This window comes from Alligator mississippiensis, chromosome 3 (assembly GCF_030867095.1).
Source record: "Alligator mississippiensis isolate rAllMis1 chromosome 3, rAllMis1, whole genome shotgun sequence".
NCBI lineage: Eukaryota > Metazoa > Chordata > Crocodylia > Alligatoridae > Alligator > Alligator mississippiensis.
Genome location: NC_081826.1, coordinates 225,369,906 through 225,388,792, shown reverse-complemented (window position 1 = coordinate 225,388,792; position 18,887 = coordinate 225,369,906). Strand labels below are relative to the sequence as shown.

The 18,887-nt window shown below is 50.6% G+C and overlaps 1 protein-coding gene and 1 long non-coding RNA gene across 4 annotated transcripts in view; one reads left to right on the top strand and one right to left on the bottom strand.

Annotated features, from left to right (window-relative positions):
• The window catches only part of CCDC112 (coiled-coil domain containing 112), a 32,936-nt gene extending 20,419 nt beyond the window's left edge, over window positions 1-12,517 (bottom strand). For 2 of the 3 annotated variants that reach the window (XR_009461056.1, XM_014600964.3), the window contains exons 1-2: window positions 12,434-12,517; window positions 9,730-9,851 (exon numbers count right to left, since the gene is read on the bottom strand). Coding sequence is in view for 1 of the 3 variants with exons in the window: in XM_014600964.3 (XP_014456450.1) it covers window positions 9,730-9,851; window positions 12,434-12,484 (173 nt within the window). In the remaining 2 variants the exon portion in view is untranslated. Of the gene's footprint in view, window positions 1-9,729; window positions 9,852-12,433 lie in introns of those variants that run through there. The other variant, XM_059724925.1, reaches the window with a different exon arrangement.
• LOC132249561 (uncharacterized) lies at window positions 12,420-18,575 on the top strand. Its single transcript, XR_009461057.1, has 2 exons — window positions 12,420-12,508; window positions 16,661-18,575. It is a non-coding gene; the product is annotated as an uncharacterized LOC132249561 (long non-coding RNA).
• The last annotated feature ends 312 nt before the right edge of the window (window positions 18,576-18,887 follow it).

The following is an 18,887-nucleotide window of genomic DNA, read 5'->3' as shown; positions in this document are numbered from 1 at the left end:
TGGCTATAACAGTTCTTTTGTAGTTTTATTGACAGGTGATCTTTGCTACTTTATGAGGTCAACAACGTGGTAAAGAAATGAGAAAGATATGACCAAACGCCAACGTGAGAGCAAGCCGTGCTCATAGCATGGGGAGGAGGAGTGATGGGCACGGTTAGCAGCGTTCCCGCTCGTGCTGATTGGCAGGGGGCGGGCAGACGCTGCCCGGTTAAAAGGGGAGCGCGCCAAAACAACGGGGGGGACCCATGTAATATCGGAGAGGACCGATCACCCCCGCCGGAGGTCCTGCGTCCGCGAAAACCTGGACGGCCCCATCACGATTTGGTATACCATCTGAGTATGCTCAAGAGCTCCCGAGGAATCGGCAAACTAGATTCCTGATACAGCTGTACGAGATTGTTGCCTGAAATAGTGAGTAAAGCAATTTTCTTATCTCACTGCCTCCCCGGTGTGTTTCTGTCGACGGAGGGAGAGACAGAAGAAGGAGGAAAGGCCCGAACCCTTTTGTCCCCGACCTACTTGAGTGGATTGGGCTCAACCACCCATAGTTAGGTTGCACATGGCGACGAGGATGGGATCCTCGGGGGAAAGGGGAAACGAAGGAGATGCCGACGAGTTAATTAGGCGTTGCCCGTGGGGAAACCATCAGCGGCCCCCAACCACGAACGCCAACGATTTATGGGCTCATGTGGTGTATCATCAAGCTGGGCAGGACGGGAGGATGGGAGGCTATGTTTCCATCCGCCCGACCGAAGATAGTGAGGAGCCGCCTAAGGAATGGGTAGTGTCGGGTCTCAGTCCCGCGGCCCTAGGATGTCTCCTTTCCAGCCCCGCAGTTCTTTATCATCCACCCGATAAAAAGCCCGAGGCGTTACTTAGCCGTGTCAGGCTCGCAGGCACGGATGACCGTACTCCCGCAAAAGAGTATGCCAAGTGTATACAGTACCTAAGGGAAGGGAGCGGCTGCGAAACCCCTCCCGATAAATTCAAATGCCCCGATCTCGATCTCGGGGGCACCGAGAATGAAATCCTAACGGCACTCCGTGAGAGTCTTGAGGCCAATGGACGGGATGCCATGGGGTGGACGGGACAGAGGTGGAACAAGGGGAAAATGATTAATATCCTGTTTTGCTCAGTGACTACCTTGCTGCGGCATGCGGCGAACCAAGCCAGCATAATAGATACTCTGACTAGAAAAGCTGAGCAGCAGAGCGCTGCACAGCCTGAGCCGCCACTTAAAGATGGCGCTGCAGGCAAAGAAGAAGGCGTGGCCAAAGAGCCCCGGGCAGGAAACCCCGACGTTAGAGAGACCCCGTTGGCCCTGCCCGAGGAACCACCTCCATATAACATCCCGCCAGAGCCATGCTCCGCCCTCCCCACCGACGCAGGCACATCCGTTCTGCATGCGAACCCTGTAGCCATAGTGAAGACTGTCATCGATGGCGTGGGAACCCGCACCTTCACTACCTTCCGCACGCGCACTAGAGGGGAACTCCAAGAATTAACAAAGGATACCTGACTAAATCCGGGTGAAACACTGGCAATATGGTTAGGACAACTGATACTAGAGCATGGGTCAGACCTAGTAGACCCGGAGGAGTGTGCTATCCTAATGAGCCAGCCCGCATGGAGTGGAGGAGCGTGTAGCGACACGACTCAAGTACTGCGCAACCAGGCCTGGCCAATCCCTCTGTGTGCCGCCACGGTTCCAGCACTGCTGAGCCGAGCTCACGTTTGGCATGCGGACCCGCCTGATGATCCATCACCCGCACAGTTCCTATACACGATAGCGGGAGCCAGTTACTTGACTTGGGAAGCCGGACAGAACCCACTAACCCTGACTTCACTTCAGGCGAACAATGTTTGGCCGCATCACTGGTGTAAGGATCCTGGTAAAGTTCCTGTATCGATGTCAGCAGTGGAGGCCTGCGTTGAGATTTATGGAGGTACGAATACACCCATGTTCCGCTTGTTATTACACCCACTGGTAGGAGGGCTAATAGGGAATGTTCTTAGCAGTTTGGGAAAGCTCACCACAGCGCGTAAAGCAGAAAACAAGCCTACCTCGCCAGCGATAGTACAGGAGGTACAGGCCATAGGAGCATGGACAGCAATGCCTAGAAAACCCCTAACTGATCGTTCACCACGTGGACAACCACCAGACCGCACACTTAAGGAGTGTGCTATGTTCAGTTTCCTGCTGAGCAAGAGCGGTCTGACAAAGAATCAGCTTCGTGGGTTAGGAGATGAGGGGCAAAGGATGCTGGCACTGAACCTAGGCTTCAAGCTTAGGGAGCAGGAGCTAGACAGGGAAAAAAACGAGTAGCAGCCAGTGAGACAGGCAACAACGGCCGACCTACCGATGATGAACGCCCGCATACAACTTATGATGTGAGCGCGACTGCAGATTCTACTCCTACCCCTATACGCTTTTTGCTAGATATGGGAGCTCAAGTAAATGTATTGAGATCTGAGACACCCCATGTTAAGACATCCAAGGTCATCTTCGTACAAGGGCTGAATGCCATGACATCTGTGCCCGTGGTCAAGTTTTGGATCAACAAAAGGGTATTGCATGGAGTCTTAGGGGGCATAAATATCTTGGGTATCCCTGCGATAAAGACGTTGGCCTTAAAGAACGTCATACATCTAGCACTCCCGTTGACTGTGACATCAGGGGAAAAACACCAGCCAGCGCTAGCGAGCTCTACACCCTGGCGGTATCAGCCAATCCCGACACGCACCGATTTGCGACTCCAAATCCGAGATCTTCTGGCTGATTTGTGCAAGCGAGAGTGCATCCAGCCTGTGAAGTCCTCCATCTACCTCTCAGCCAGATGGGGAATCCCAAAGCCGGGAAAGCCGACGGAGACTTGTCTAGTGGTGGACTACCGACAAGCGAATCATCGCTGTAAGCCGCTCCAGATGCCCGCCATGCAGAGACTGTTTCGGACATCCTCGACGGCACGGCCGAGATACAGAGAGGTGGAGAGTGGTTTGCCACCATGCTAGATTTAAAGGACATGTTTTATTCAATTCCTATACATGATCCGTATGGGATCTTTAATATGTGTGTAGGCGGACAGATGTTTTCCTGGAAGGTTTGTCCCCAAGGTTACGGCAACGCACCAGCCCTAGCAGTTGCAGCGATGAATGGGACAGTCGACAGCTTTGTCCGTACCCGCCCAAAGACTGCAGACATCCACATCTGGACCTATGTCGACGATGTTGTTATTATGGGGCACAACCGTGCCGCGGTCCGCATCACTACTGCAAACCTAAAGGACCACTTGAGCGATAAAGGATGGACAGTGAATCCGACAAAGTCCATGAGTGAGCCGTCCTCGGACATCAAGTTTTTAGGGACACGATTCACTGGACCATGGTGATCGGGGACAGCACACAATGCTACCCTGGAGCTGTCCTTGCCTTGGCCGACTACGCAGGCAGACTTTCAAGGCTTGCTAGGCCAGCTAAATTGGTTCCGTAACTTCATGACATCATCACATCTAAAAGTTGCTGTTGCAGACGCTGGATAAATCCGTAAGAAGACGCGACGTAGAGTCCCATGGAGTGAGCATGACCAGGCTGCACTAGAACAGGTTATGGCAGAGGTCAAAGCGATGCGCCTGATCGCGCCCCCCGCCGGTAGCCTCCTGACGATCCATGTAGGCTACACCATGGAGCATATCTGGTTTACAGCCAATGACACCAAAACGGGGGAACTCCCTAGTTGGAGAACTCCGCGATTCCCCCTGGAGTGGAACTCCGGCAGCTTGATCACCTGCCAACGACTCCCTGTCGACGAAGCCTTGCGACGTATCCTCCGTGTTGCATGCCCGAGTTAGACCCGAGCTACCCAGTCTACAAGAGCTCCTTGATTAGCAACTAGAGATTAGAATTGTTGCAACTACGATTGCCTGCGCTGTACACGACTCTACAGTGTAAGTAAAGCTATCTCTGTTTTCCAACTGATACGTGTCCCGTCTGTGCCTAATTCCGCTCCGGTGATAGAGAGTAACCATCTGCCCGTTACGGGATCGCAGCCGCAACCCCAGCTAGCGTTCCCAAGGGCTCCTGATCCTTGATTCCCCCTCGGCCCCCACAATCTCTTTCTCGCTTGGCTCCACGAGCGCTGGAGACACCTCGGGGCAAAAAGAGAGCAAGCACGCTGGAGGGAAGAAGGCAGCGAAGGACCAAGTGTAAAACAATGGAGAAAGATACTCCAGGCCTGCTCCGCTTGTGCACAAGAGAAACCGGTGCATCATAAGCACCGAAGAGGCGTCTATGACCCAGCACACTTTGCTCCAGGAAAGGTGTGGCAAGTGGACCTGCTCGGGCCACTCCCAGGAGCCAAACCACTAAATAAAGGATTAGTAATTGTGGACCTGGGAACCCGTCAAATCCTCGTTCTCCCCACGAGGAAGACCACCGCTCCCGTAATTCAGGGATGTCTACAGCTTGCCTTCGCTCATTGGCAAGTACCCCATGTCATACATTCTGATGGAGGACCACCTTTTAACTCCAGAAGTTTAGAGCAGTTCGTGACAGAGCACAATATTCAGTGGCATCATCATCTACCTTACCATCCGCAGTCGAATGGTGTCATGGAGTGCCAGATAGGACTGTACAAGGAACAGCTAAGACTGAGGGAAAGCGGATCGTTTAAGAACTGGACCAAGTACAATAATGATGTACTAATTGCCATGAACGCCACTAAAGTTTTATGGGATGAACACACCCCGGTGCCACATCCGGCCTGGAAGCCATGTTACTCATCCCAAGAAACAGTGTGGCTGACCATTCCCACGGCTACTAGTAAGCATCCGACTCCAGCTACCGGTGTTGTACTTGAGCCCGGCGAGTACCCAAACACCTATCTTGTTTCCCTTGAAGCAGTCACACCCACACGCACCGTCTTAGCTCATCATAATTGGCTAAGTTGACGCAGTACAGTTTAGTACATGCTATTAATGAACCCCGAGTTTTGTTTTCCAGCCCGAAGAGGCATGAAGTCGTCGATGCATAACACAATGTGAGGTTCGTCGCCGCGAGTGAACCCATTGGCGATGACCCCCCTGGCAGAAACGTCGTGCTGCATCTAGACAGGCTTGATTAGACTTAGTCATTGCTTAGTATTTTATTATATACCTGTATTAGATGCTGTATTTGGAGGGAGTTCTTGAGCCCAACCATGCTCGAGATTGGCATTTGGTCAAGGGGACATGTGGTAAAGAAATGAGAAAGATATGACCAAACACCAATGTGAGAGCAAGCCATGCTCATAGCATGGGGAGGAGGAGTGATGGGTGCAGTTAGCAGCGTTCCCGCTCGTGCTGATTGGCAGGGGGCGGGCAAAAGCTGCCCGGTTAAAAGGGGAGCGCGCCAAAACAACGGGGGGGGGACCCGCGTAATATCGGAGAGGACTGATCACCCTCGCCGGAGGTCCTGCGTCCGCGAAAACCTGGACTGCCCCATCACGATTTGGTATACCATCTGAGTATGCTCAAGAGCTCCCGAGGAATTGGCGAACTAGATTCCTGATACAGCTGTACGAGATTGTTGCCTGAAATAGTGAGTAAAGCAATTTTCTTATCTCACTGCCTCCCCGGTGTGTTTCTGTCGACGGAGGGAGAGACAGAAGGAGGAGGAAAGGCCCGAACCCTTTTGACCCCAACCTACTCGAGTGGATTGGGCTCAACCACCCATAGTTAGGTTGCACAAACAATATAGCAAAACTTAAAGGATTCCAGATTCTGGATCCAGGTCTCTCACACAGAGCTAGACAGGGGCAGGCAAACTCCATTTTCCAGAAGGCCCTGCCCACATGGCTAGGACCAGTCTCCATGGAGACCCCAGCCACACCTGCGCTGTGATAGTACAAGGCTCGGAGTGCCAAGGAGACTGGTTCCAGCCGTGCTGGCAAGGCACACAGCAGGACAAGGGGCTTCTCCAGAGTCGCTGGGATTTTGCAGAGGGGGCACCTTGGTCCGGGGCCAGGGCAGAGCCGCGATCTGCAGCCTGTGCACTCCAGGCAGGGGCACACAGGCAGCAGAGGACAGCTCTGCCCCAGTTCCTTGCAGTAGTAACAGCCTGGTACCGAGCTGGGGCACAGCTGTGATCTGCTGCCTGCGTGCCACTGCCCAGAGCATGTAGACTGCGTATTGTGGCTCTGCCCTGGCCCCAGACCAAGCTGCCCCTGCCACATGATCCCAGCAGCTCCTCAGCAGCAACCTGCCCTGCCCTGCCCTGCCCTGCCCTGCCCCTTGCCAGCATGGCTGGGGCAGGTCTCCATGGAGACCCCAGCCTTGTGCTATCACAGCACAGGTGAAGCTAGGGTTTCCATGGAGATCAGCCCCAGCCATGTGGGCAAGGGCTGCTGGGAAATGGAGTCCGGCTACCAGCTGGATCTGCCATTTTGCCTAGCTCTGGGCTACAGCCACACAAGGATTGAAAGTTGCCTAACTTAGGGGCCTTGCCACCTAGGGGAATGCAATGCCCAGAGTTTGGCACAAATATACGCCTGCATTCTTTTTTGGAAATTAAGAGCCTAAGAATCACAGAAACAAAGGAAATACGCCTATGTTGAGCTTTGCACTGCCACAACCAGGCTGGGACTGGTACCTGAACTAGCTAGTTTAAAGCACCTTTGTGACTGCCACATAAATATACTGTAGGAATGGTATCCATAGCCACCAGCTGTGATCATGGTTGAGAGAGCAGCTGTCTGAATCAGCCAGTAGAAAATGCCCAGATGATACTCAGGCACCTGCTTTTGCTGAAGAATCACAGCTATGAACCCTTTCCTGAAATGAGGTGCCTATGCTTACAAAATACAGTTGGAAAAGGGGGTGTTGCTCCTTTTTAAACAATAGCTCAATGGTTAGGGCACTAACAAAGGATGCTGGAGACACGTTTCAAACAATCCTTCCTCTGCCTGAAGTTAACTTGAATGTACCTCTGCCACCTTCTAGAACAATGATTCTTAATGTTTTTGTACCCCTGGCACCCCTCCATAGCTTTTGTGAATTGTGTGTTAACCAATTTCAAAGATAATTTACAGATTACAGTGCTTACCTCCTTGCAGAGAGGCCTGGCATCCAGGCCTGAACAAGCCTGTCTGCTCTTATCTACTTAGTTTATCTCCTAACACTTCACTTTTATCTTCAGGCACCCTTCAAAAGATCAGGCAGCACTCCATGGTGTCTGGGAGTCTGCTTAAGAATCACTGTTCTAAAAGAATAAAGCTACTGAGTATTCTAGGGTGCAGGTTTTCTCCATCCAGCTCACTGAAATTGTCCTACTTTGCATGGAACAACCATTTTTTCATTGGGCCTCACTTCAGGGGAAGGAAGGGAGACCTGGGTTATTATTCCCACTCTGATGAATATTTAATATAAAATAGTGAAATATCTAGTGGAGCAATAAGTGGAATATAAGTCTCCTCCCTCAGCACCCTCGCATCCCAGGATCAACTGCAAGAGGCTCCAGGATCTCCTCCCTCCTTTGTGAAGAAAAAAGTATTTGGGGGCATGCCTCCCCAGCAGGAAGTCTGTGGGGGAAGGGGAGAGGGCCCAGCCCTAGACCCACTCCCTCTCTCACCACTGGGTCCTCAATCTACTGCCCCCCCACTACTCCCCCAACAGGCAGGGTGGGATGGAGCCATCAGCGGCTCATCAGGGGGTGTGGGGAGAGGGGCAAGGCACACCCCAGGAGGGCATTGGGGGGTGGGGGGTGGGAAGTGCCCCTGAAATTGCACAGAGCAGGGCAGGGCAGGGCAGGCTGCAGCTGGGGCCAGGCTGTTCCCAGCAGAGGCTGGGGCCATGCAGCGGCAGCACTGGGAACAGGGCTACGGGGTCTGCAGCCACCCAAAAATTCGCTGTAGCCCTCCCAACTCCCTTCCCAGCACCCCCGCCGCCCAGCCCAACCACAGCTCCTAGCCTCCACTGGGAACAGCCCGGCACCACCTCCCAGCAACTGCCCACAGCAGCAGCCTGTCCTCCCCTGTGCAGATCTGGGGCACATGGTCCCTACGCCCTGGGGCAGGGAGGAGGGGCTGGGAGGCGGCGCCAGGCTGTTCCCGGCAAAGACTGGGGACTGCAGTCGGGCTGGGCAGCGGTGGTGGGAGGGGGGTTGGGAGGGCTACAGTGAATTTTTGTGTGGCTGCACCCCTCCATAGCCCAGCTCCCAGCACCGCTGCCATGCAGCCTCAGCCTCCACCAAGAATAGTCTGGCCCCAGCTGGCAGCTGCAGTCTGCCCCACCCTGCCTTGCACAATCCCAGAGCCACCCCCTGTGCTCTTCTGGGGTCCACGTGCCCCTCTCCCACTCACCACTGCTGCAGCTCACCACTGCTGCAGCCCACCACACTGCCCTGCGTTTGGCCGGGGGGGGGAGGGAGGGGGTATGTGCCCCCCCGATCTGTGTAACACGGAGGTGGTTCCCACTGTGGGCTGGGTTTTGCACCCCAAGCTCTGCTGCAGCTGGCCTGGGAGCAGCTGGACACACATGGCGTCGGGCTATTCCCGGGCCAGCTGCAGCGGGGCTGGGGGCACAAAGCCCAGCCCACAGCGGGATCTGCCTCTGCTGGGCACTAATGGGGGGAGGGGGCGGCACGTGCCCCTTGAGGCCTCTGCCAGGTGCACACAGCAGTGAGAGCCCTTTCCACCCACCCGGGCTGAATCTTCCCACCACCCACCCAGCCAGGGCCCCACTTACCGGGTTGCTCCTGCACTCTGTCCCTCACCGCAGGGGCCTCAATCTGGCCCCCACCCCTTACTGTCCCCCACCAACTGACCTGCTGGGATCACCCGGGGGGGTGGGGGGAAGAATGTGCGCACACATGCACGTGAGTGCTCACTGCTGTTTCTGCTGGCCGGTGCTGACCCAGCCGGGCTCCTCCCATCCCCAGCAGCAAGTGGGAAGCTGGCTTCAGCTGCATGCCGCTTTTCCTGGCCAGTGCTGACCCAGAAGGGCCCGTCCCATCTACAGCAGCATGTGGCTGCAGCTGGCTTCCCACGTGCTGCTGGGGACTCCCGGCTGGGTTGGCACTGGCCAGCAGAAGTGGCGGTGGAGCCTCCTGCCTTTTGGGACCAGCTGGTACAGGTAGAGGGAAAGTGTAGCAGCACGTGGGGAAGCTACTGCTTGATAGGGGATGGGATGGGCTGGCTGGGCCGCACCAAGGAGGGAAAACCGTGGCTGAGCTCCCTGCGGCTCAGGACAGGAGCATTCCCACAGCACTGGAGGGTGCTGTGCTGGCGAGGGGACCTGGGCCTGGGCTGGCTTCTGCTGTGCCACAGGGGAAGGTGGGGTGCGGGCTGGGATGGGTCAGGACCAGGTCATGCTGGCACCAGTGATGGGTTGGGGGGTTGGCCAGTTTTTGATGCCTGGGGCCTGATGGGGTGGGCTGGGTCCTTGCTTGTGGGAGGGGTCAGGTTCCAAGGCCACCTCTCCAAAAGGAGTACTTCCAGGGACAAGGGGAGGGACTTCTAGTGGCAAAGGTCAGGGGTTAAGGGGTGGGACTTCCGGTCCCAAGAGGACGACCAGGGGGTAGGGCTACCCATGCGGCCCTCCACAGCTTGCTAAAACTCATCCAGCAGCCCTCCGCCCAAAATAATGAGATAACAACATCCCTTTACTGTTTTAGCAACTAATCTGAAATCACCTCACAAGTCTATCACCCAAAACAACACTATGCAAAATACATTTATGCAGACAATTTTTAACTTACTGATTTTTCAGTTTCTCTGCTGTTCTTATGAATTCAACTTTCTTAACTTGTTCAGCTTTTATCTTCCAGTTCTGAAACGGAAAGTGTTGACGAGCACCTGGAGTGCTGAAGCAGCTATCACTCTGTACAGAACACAAAATGCAGCACTCTTTATTATTTAAACTATTCTAGCATTTAAAAAACGTATTTGTGTCACTGGTAATAGAGTAAGATAAAAGACCTGGCATGAACCCAATTTAAAAGTACAACTTCAATGTAATTCAAATTATTTTAAATGGCCACATAGTGGCTTAATACTGCACTAACAAAACAAACTGAAAACTGTAATATGTTTTTTTTTTAAAGAAATATAGGAAAATACCAAATCACTGCATGCCACAAGATATGCAATACTGCCAGACCCAATATTCTGCCTCTGACCATGACCAAAACCAGAAGCTTCAAAGAAAAGTGTTACTACCTGACATGAGGCATCCTTAGGAAAATATCTACCCATAGAGGTCTCATCTGAGCTCCAATAATTAGGAAGTGGTTAAAAACCTGTAGCATAAGGTTTCATAGTTTCACAGTAGCTAGGGTCAGGAGGGACCTGAACAGATCATCTAGCCTGACCCCCTGCCACAGGCAGGAATGAATGCTGGGTTCACAAGACCCCAGACAGGTGATCGTCCAACCTCCTCTTGAATTTGCCCAAGGTAGGGGCGAGGACCACTTCCCTGGGAAGTTGGTTCCAGATTTTGGCCACCCTAACTGTAAAATATTGCCTTCTGATCTCTAACCTACACCTACTCTCCATCAGCTTATTACCATTGTTCCTTGTCACCCCAGGTGGTGCTGGCGAGAAAAGGGCTCTACCTATTTGCTGTTGATCTCCCCTGATGAGTTTGTAGGCAGCCACCAGGTCCTCCCTCAGCCTCCTCAGTCTCTCCTCGTATGGCCTGTCCTGCTGCCCTCTCACCAAGCGGGTAGCCCTCCTCTGAACCCTCTCCAGGCTGGCCACATCATCCCTTTTGAAGTGCGGTACCCAGTAGTGGACACAGTACTCCAACTGTGGCCTGACCAAAGGTTTAATATCCCTTCCAAATGTTGTAATTACTTACAAACAACTTTGAATATTTCCAACATTACCGTTAACTATTGGTGAGTTAGCCTACAATTTTACAATCCCTACTCATGTATAGTAAGCATGTGCTATATAGGCAGTTGCCATGCTGAGACCACTGCCGATCATTATTTCTTTGTGCTCTCCCATCTATACTCACTTGATTCAATCAGTGCTGAGTAAATATTTCCCTCCTCAGATTATATCCACCTAACACCACCACACAGCAAGTTTAGTAAGCGTCAGCTTTTCTATAGGCAAAAACACTAATAATCAAGAACTTCTTAGCATAGATAAACAAGACATTTGTCTTCAACATGCAGTAGCTACAACCAAAATGATTAAGGCCTTGTTAACCCAAGAAAACAGCACAAGTTCTCTCTGCTGGAAAGCTATGGGGAAAAGAAGCAGAGAACTTGTAAGACACTCGCCACTGACCTAAAGGTGTGACTAAAAAGAATCAACTCAACAGAGGCAGGACATTCCAGTTTTTAATTCATTTTAACTTTATCAGCTGAAGAGTACCTAGTAAGTATGTGATTAGTATTACCCTGGTTTAACAAAGCCCCTTTTTTCTTCTTTAAGGGTCACTCTTCTTTCGTATTTGTCCTTTTGGACAAATAAATGTCCCCTAAAAATATAAAAATAAGATGTGTACTCTGCTTCATTGGAAAGCTTTCGTCCCTGCCAGCTTCTTCATTGTTACTTTATATATCTTTTAGGTTAAGGGTGTCAAAGATATGGTTGGCTCATGGAGCCACATAATCCAGCTCGGAGTGCTGCCTGTGGGTCTCAGACCTGCCCCATGCACTGCCTGTGGCATACGCTGGCCCTGCTACGCACTACATGTAGCACACACAACCCATACTGCATACACTGTTCATTGCGTGCAGGCTAGAGCCGAAATGAACAATGCACACAGCACATAGGGCTGATCTGGGGTGTGCCAGGCACAAAACACACAGGGCCAGGCCAGGGGGCGGCACACCGCATGCACAGCTTGCTTTTACTAGATCGGCCCTATACACTGAATCCAAGGCAGTCTGCATCTGGCCCAAAGACTGGCTATGCAAGCCAGATGCAGCGCCAAGACGATCTGGCATGTGCGCCACATGCAGTGCACGCCCCAGCCTGACCCCATGCCCTGCAGCATGTGGCATATGAGACTGGTCTGGAACAGGTTATACGTGGCACAGGGCTGGAGCCTTCATGGGCTACATGCAGCATGTGGGGCCAGTCTGGGATATAAGAAGACTTATTTGCTTACTTATTTGCACGCTTGTTTGCATATTTTTCAGTGTACGATCATTTTTCAGCAAATACTGTAGAGCATTTTAAGCTTCTAATACGATCGTTTCATATTTAAGACCCAGCAACGCTGCTTCGGAGCGGGGCCGGGGGCTTTGGGCCACGCCCCCTACCCGGGCCACGCCCCCTCCCCCACGGAAGCACATCCAGCGCCTTTCCCCTGCGGGACGCGGTAGGGCTGCCCCGCCCCCGCCGGCTCGGGACCAGCGTAGTCCGGGGTTCATGCTTGGAGCGGGAGAAGAAGCGGGGGCGACGAAGCCCGCACCGCGACCCAGGAGTTAGCGCGGCCTTTACCTGTTGGTGGCCGGACGCCGCCGCTGCCACAGCCGTTGCCAGGGCCGCCATCTTGAAGCCGAGCAGCGGTTCAAGGTCTGCCCCGCTCCTCCCTCCCCTTTCCCTTCCCCCGGCTCGGGCCTGGGGGCGGGGCTTAGGAAGGAGGTGTTCCTTGGCCCCGCCCCTTTCGTCTCAAGTGTGGCCTAGGGGCGGAGCCAGGGGGACCACGCCCCCAGCATGTTAGTGGCGGTGCACAGGCGGCAGTGTGTGCGCGTGCGCGTTGGTGCTTGCGAAGCTTCGCGCTGCGCCTGGGCGGCCCGGGCCGAAGGCTGAGCGGTGCCTGCGGGGTCCCACCTGGCCCGGGCAACCTTCTGCGATGGCAGCGTGATACCCCGCGATGCGTCCTGCTGCGGGGGGGGGGGTTCACGTCCCTCAGGGGCTGCAGTTCCTGTCTGAGCTGCTGGTCCTGAGACAAGACCCTGCCGTCCTGGTGCCCACCCAGCTACAACCAGCCCTTCCTGGGCCTGCTCCACTGCTCGGTGACATCAGTTAAAAGGCTCCCCCTAGTCTGGTTCAGAACCTGTTTCGGACAAACAGTTGCCTGCAAATGCAGGAGGCTGGACTAGATGGGCCAGGAGATCCCAGCCAGCCCTGCATCCCTTTCCCAGCAAGGTTGCCGGTCTACCCAGTTTATCTGGTGGCTCCAGCACTCAGTAAAAAGTACCACAGTTTAATAAAGGATGATCAAATGTTGCAGCAGCAACTCCAGCTTGCCACAGGCTTACATGTTAGCAGTGAATTTCATACGCTCGTATAGACTGGTATTCACGTCAGTGTGGGGCCCGTGTCAGCTCCGTCAGTGAACCCAAAAGGAAGGTTCTGTGGTTTGGAGGAGAAATCTGACCTAGGCATGGAGTCCGGACCCCTGAAAGGACAGCTACTCAAATCCTGAAGAACATTTATCAGTGATGAGGACAGAGAGAAGTTTTGAGTTCAGGGTTTATTTGATATTAGATCTGTGCAGTATCCCTTGTTCCATCTAAAGTAGGTTGTGACTGCATTAAAAACCCCATGAAAAGACTATCTGTTAGCTTCCACTGTTGTGCCCCATGAAAGGGTAAATGCAAATTAGAGCGACTACAAGCTTGGAGCTCTAGGAGGATTGCGCTTAAGCTACTGGATGCGTGGGGGAGCCAACATTAATCTCAGGTTCAAGGTGGTTAGGCTACAAAGTCCCAGGTCCCAGAAAAGCAAGCTGGATGGCACATCTGTACCTCAAGAGTGTTTCTAAAGGCTAGAAGCCAATAGCAGTGGCCAGACTAAACAAGTTAAACATCTGTTGAGATCTAAATACAGGTCCCTGGTGAATGTACAGCTAGAGGAGTTTGACCAGGGCTGTAGCTGAGTTACAAGGTTGCTGTATAGAGAATGCTGAAATACAGAAAGAGCGAGTGGTGCTTGTCAGAGATTACAGTACAGTTACCACCTCCCCCTGCCCCACCCACCCTGTACAACTTCATCCCCTTCTGTAAAGTTTGCGGCTTAAGTTAGTTGGGGAAAACAATACGTGCAACTAATTTGGTTCTGTCTCTTGGTTTTGCAGGGGATGTAGAGGCAAAGATATCTATCTAACTAATGCTTCAAAAAGTGGAGAGATGTTAGCTGTTGACTTGTACCCTATTCATTTTTTAAATTTAGATTTTCCTACCGATTCTTTGATGCAGGAAGGCCAAAGTACATCCTTCATTATAGTGCAAATATAAAATAAAAAGTTTTTAGTTTTTCAGTGCATTTTCAAGAACTCCCAAGATCTTGTTGGTTTTTTCTTTTACTCACATTCCAATTAAACTTGAGCTGTCAACTACATTTTCTGCCAAACAGAAATTATCTATTCAAATAGTGGTTTTGCTAGCTAAAAAGACTTCATAAACTGGTGCTTTTCCCAGCTGCAGCACACAAAAGCATTCCCAAATGGCCTGTGCTGAAGATATTTTATTGCCTAATTGATGTTTTTAAGAGCACTTTCCTGCTGTATTTTTCCTTTTTGTTTTTATGACTGCAATTACATTTGATTTCTTTGTGTTAGTGATTTCTATGTAGCCAGCCCTGAATAGAAATTAACTAGTAGTGGGAAATGTTTCAAAACCTGAAAATAGTCATCAGTGAAAATTAAGGAGGATTGTTCTCACAGATTGCTACCTGCAATGCCCTGAAAAAATACATTTATTCTTTCCACCAAAATATTTCCAAGTTTTCTTTGTCTTCATGCTGCACTACTCTGGTATAGACAAGTTCCTCCAGATAGTACTTGCTTGTATTTGCTTTTGCTTCAACTGTTTGCAGTTATAAGCCATATATTAAGCTTTCTTTTACTGGATTTAGCAATTTAGCTGTTTAGGCAGTGACCTACTCAAAACATCAGTCTTCAATAAGCAGTTTTGCTCCAATATCTGAATGATACTCTTGAGTAAAGCTATCTATAATTCAGTTGTGTTGGCTCACTTCATTATGGAAAATCCATATATGATATTTGTAAAAAACATTCCCCACATATGGCCCAGAATCCTTTGCATCATTTCTTATTGCACTTTGTCAGAGGTACCAGAGTAATCTCAGAATAGGTATTTCTGGCATCTGGGTTGGACAAAGCCTAGCCTCTCAGTATTCCCAGCATCTGCACTGTAAAGTGGTCATTACATACAAGTCACAAACTGCTGAATCTACTTCCACTACAGAATACTAGTTTGATGAGTCAAAGGAGCTCGGTTAAAATTCTTTCTATCTAAGATTGTATCTTCAGGTTTTTCATTAACTACAACAAGTTAATCACATAAAACTAAATCCTAACATACTTACTCACCTCTTAGTTTAGTCTTGTGTTACAAGCCCTATACAAAGTGTTGATTTGCCTGAGAGTTTATCCTTAGTAAGGGCTTTGTTATCACTGAAGGCCAAATATCTAACTAAAGGTACATACCTGATAACGTGTCTCATTTACTACCCCTCAGTTTATTTAACATGCACAGTAGGTGCTATTGCATTCATCAGGAGAAAGAGAGAGTTTCACATTTAATATTCATTCATTTTTAATGCTGGGGGATTTTGGTTTGGGAGAGAAGGGACTTTGCCAATTAGAGGATAGTGTGATTAACATTTTCAGAAATGGCCACTGATTTTTGGGTATGCAGCGTAGTATATTGTGTCTGATTTTTAGACGTACCAAGTATTTCTATCTTCCATTCGAGTTAAGAGGGGCGATGAATGCTTAGCATTTCCGAAAAATCTAATGCTGTTCTCTATTATGCCAAGGATGAGCTCTGGATACAGCAGACTGGAGGAATAAAAAAATTAGCTCTGTGACATACTGAACTCTCCAGACTTGTGTTGTGTGCAGTTCTGACAAAAACCTAGATCTCGTCCAGAGGTTCTGAAAATGGTGTCTGCTAATGTATTTGTGCGGGCCAGGGGGCTTTAACAAAGCTGAGCTTTAACAAAGTTGAGCTCTTGAAATGGCAGCTATTGTAGCAGAAATAGTACTGAAAACCAGTATGTGCTATCCATAGAAGAGCTGTTTGGCACTGTTGATATCAATCTGGCACACTTTACATCCACATTTTACTGTTTACAATGATACAAAAGTATTCATATCACTGCTGCAACTGCTGTAGGAACAAGATTATTTCAGTGGTTAGTGCCTAGGGGCACTTGTACATGTGACATTCTTTAATCCTCACTAAATTAAATAGGTTTATTAAAACCGAAATGATTTGCTACATCTTTGTTTACAGATGACAGCCTTTAAATCGAATTAAACTCAGTGTGCAAATCACAGTAAATTACAGCAGGGGGAGCCACATAATAATCCACCCTGCTGATCTCTTTGGTACTTACTTGCAGCAAGGGGTGCTGGCAAACCAGTAATCCCCTAATTCCCTAAACATACCCCTGCTCCCTGAAGCTATAGCTGCCCTCATGGAGCCCCACATCCAGAAGGAACTTTATAAATTAAAACCTTTACTTACTACAAACCTTTATTTATATACTATAAACCTTTATTTATATAATATGCAACTATAAAACATACTATTTTTTGGTTTTTGCTTAAAAAAATAAAAATAAAAAACAGCCAACATAAATAAACTTTTCCCCAACTGGATGGGGCCAGCCGGACCATGGTATCTTCTATTTCTACTATTCTTTACCCTATTATTTTCTATTTCTATTATCTATCATCTTCTATCTTGGCAGCCACATCTCTCAACGGGCTACCATCGATGAAGAAGTCCAGCTCTGGGTCATCTGCGCCAATTCCGCCTTCTTCAAGCTGCAACAACATGTCTTCAAAAATAGAGACCTTCGAAAGTCAATGAAGGTCCTGGTTTACAAGGCTGTCGTGCTGGCCACCCTCTACTGCAGTGAAACCTGGACCATCTGCTGACACCACATTAAGACCCTCAAGAGCTTTCACCAGCAGTGCTTGCATTAAATCCTGGGGATCAAATGGGAGGACCACCGGACCAGTGCGAGCGTCCTCCGTGAAGCGGCGTCCACCAGCATCGAAGCCTTGCTCTTGAGAAATCAGCTCTGATGGATGGGCCGCTGCATCCAGATGTCTGAGAACCACCTCCCTCACCAGATTCTCTTTTCCCAGCTCTCCGTTGGTCAACGCTCAAAGGAAACGGTACAAAGACACACTCAAGGTCACCCTCAAGCAGAGATTGACACCAATGGCTGGGAGGAGCAAGCTGCTGACCATTCGGTGTGGCATCGCCTGGTCCACCAAGGCACACACCACTTCGAGGCCCAATGAGTTGATACTGAGGCGGAACAGCGGTGGCAGAGGAAGGAGAATGAGACCAATCTGGGGCTGCAAATCCCACTCCCTTGCACAACAACATGCCTCCATTGCTGAAGAATGTCTATATCTAGAATCAGACTCCTCAGTCACCTGAGGACCCATCAAACCTGACAGATGTCATCCTTGACTCCAAGTGATTGCTGACAATCACTCAGGATGCAGCATAGCCCAGGGGAGGAGTCTGGGAGGATGCCTCCACTGTGCATGGGTTTTCTGGAAGGCAATTATAAGAAAGACTCAAGTTACCCCAAAATATTAACATGTTAACACATGCCAAGGCACACCCCCTCAATGGCTAACTTACCATGTGCTGCACCTGCTGCTACACCTCTTGCAATATGGGTGGGTGCTGGGATTTGTGTGGTTGAGGGGCTCAGAGGGCAGTGGGGTAAGCATTACCACCATAGGCGGTGGTGGTGGTAGAACAACCATCACTGTATATATGGCAATCACAGGGGGGTCGTGACTCTGCCCTGACTCCGGACCACGCTATCACCACCACAAGATCCCAGCCTGGCCCCAGAGCAGGTCCCCCTTCTGCTGCATGCCCTGCCAGCGCTGCTGGGGCCAGTCTCCACAGAAACCCTGGTCCCACACTATCATGATAGCATGGCTGCTGCTGGGATCTCCAAGGAAACTGGCCCCAGCCAGGCAGGTGTCACAACCCAAAGTTGTGATTTTTTGTTTGTGTGTGTTTTGGCACTGCTAAATTATTTTTCTGCTAAATTGCAGCTTCTTTGCATGGTGGAGTTTTCTGCTGCAGAAGAGAACCCCAGTGCAACGGAGAATTCCCGCCAATTTGTAGCTTTCTTTGCATGGTGCATTTCTTTTTGCATCTAAGAAATGCTCGGTGCAAAGAGTTCCCGCCATTTGTATTCAAATTAGAGCCACATTATTGGTTCACATTAAATTATGTACACGTGGCGGCTAGCGATTGGCTTGCTAGCCATATAAAGAGCTTGAGTGGTTTCCGCCCAAGTTGGAGGACTCCACTAACACCAGGAGGAGGAGACTTCACGCTGTGTGAAGATCTCTAAGCGCTGCAGATCCTTACGGACCCAACGCATTTCTTAAAAGGCAACAGGGGCCTGACCAGCCTCTGGCCTCTCCCCGTCGCTGATAGATTCCTAGACGTATCCCTTCCTGCGAGAAAAAAAAAACGGACCCACGGAGCTTCAATAACTCCGTGCAAGAGAGCGAACTTGTCGTAATCCTCAAACGAGGATTTAAGTGGAGCTGTGCCTGGAAAATTGTCCAGCCTACACCACGACCATCTTTGGTGTAAGTAAACAATCTTTAAATCAACCACTACGCGTCCGTGCCTAATTCTAGCTCGCCCCCGGTCCTCTCCGACCCCGCATGCCCGGGCTGCTGGCCACAGCCCGCGTGCGCAAAGATGGGCCTGGAGCGCTCCCGGCCTGCACAGCAGGCAGGAGTTGCTGGGAAATGGTGTCCCCTGGTGGTCAGATCCCCCCGCAGACTGGACTTTGCCTGCCCCTGCCCTAAGGTGATTCTTAGTGGACACCTCTACATGAGATGTTTACTGCAGAGCTACCTAATTAGCTCCTCAGTAAACATTTCATCTTCTACTTGTGCAACCCTATTAGGCCACAGTAA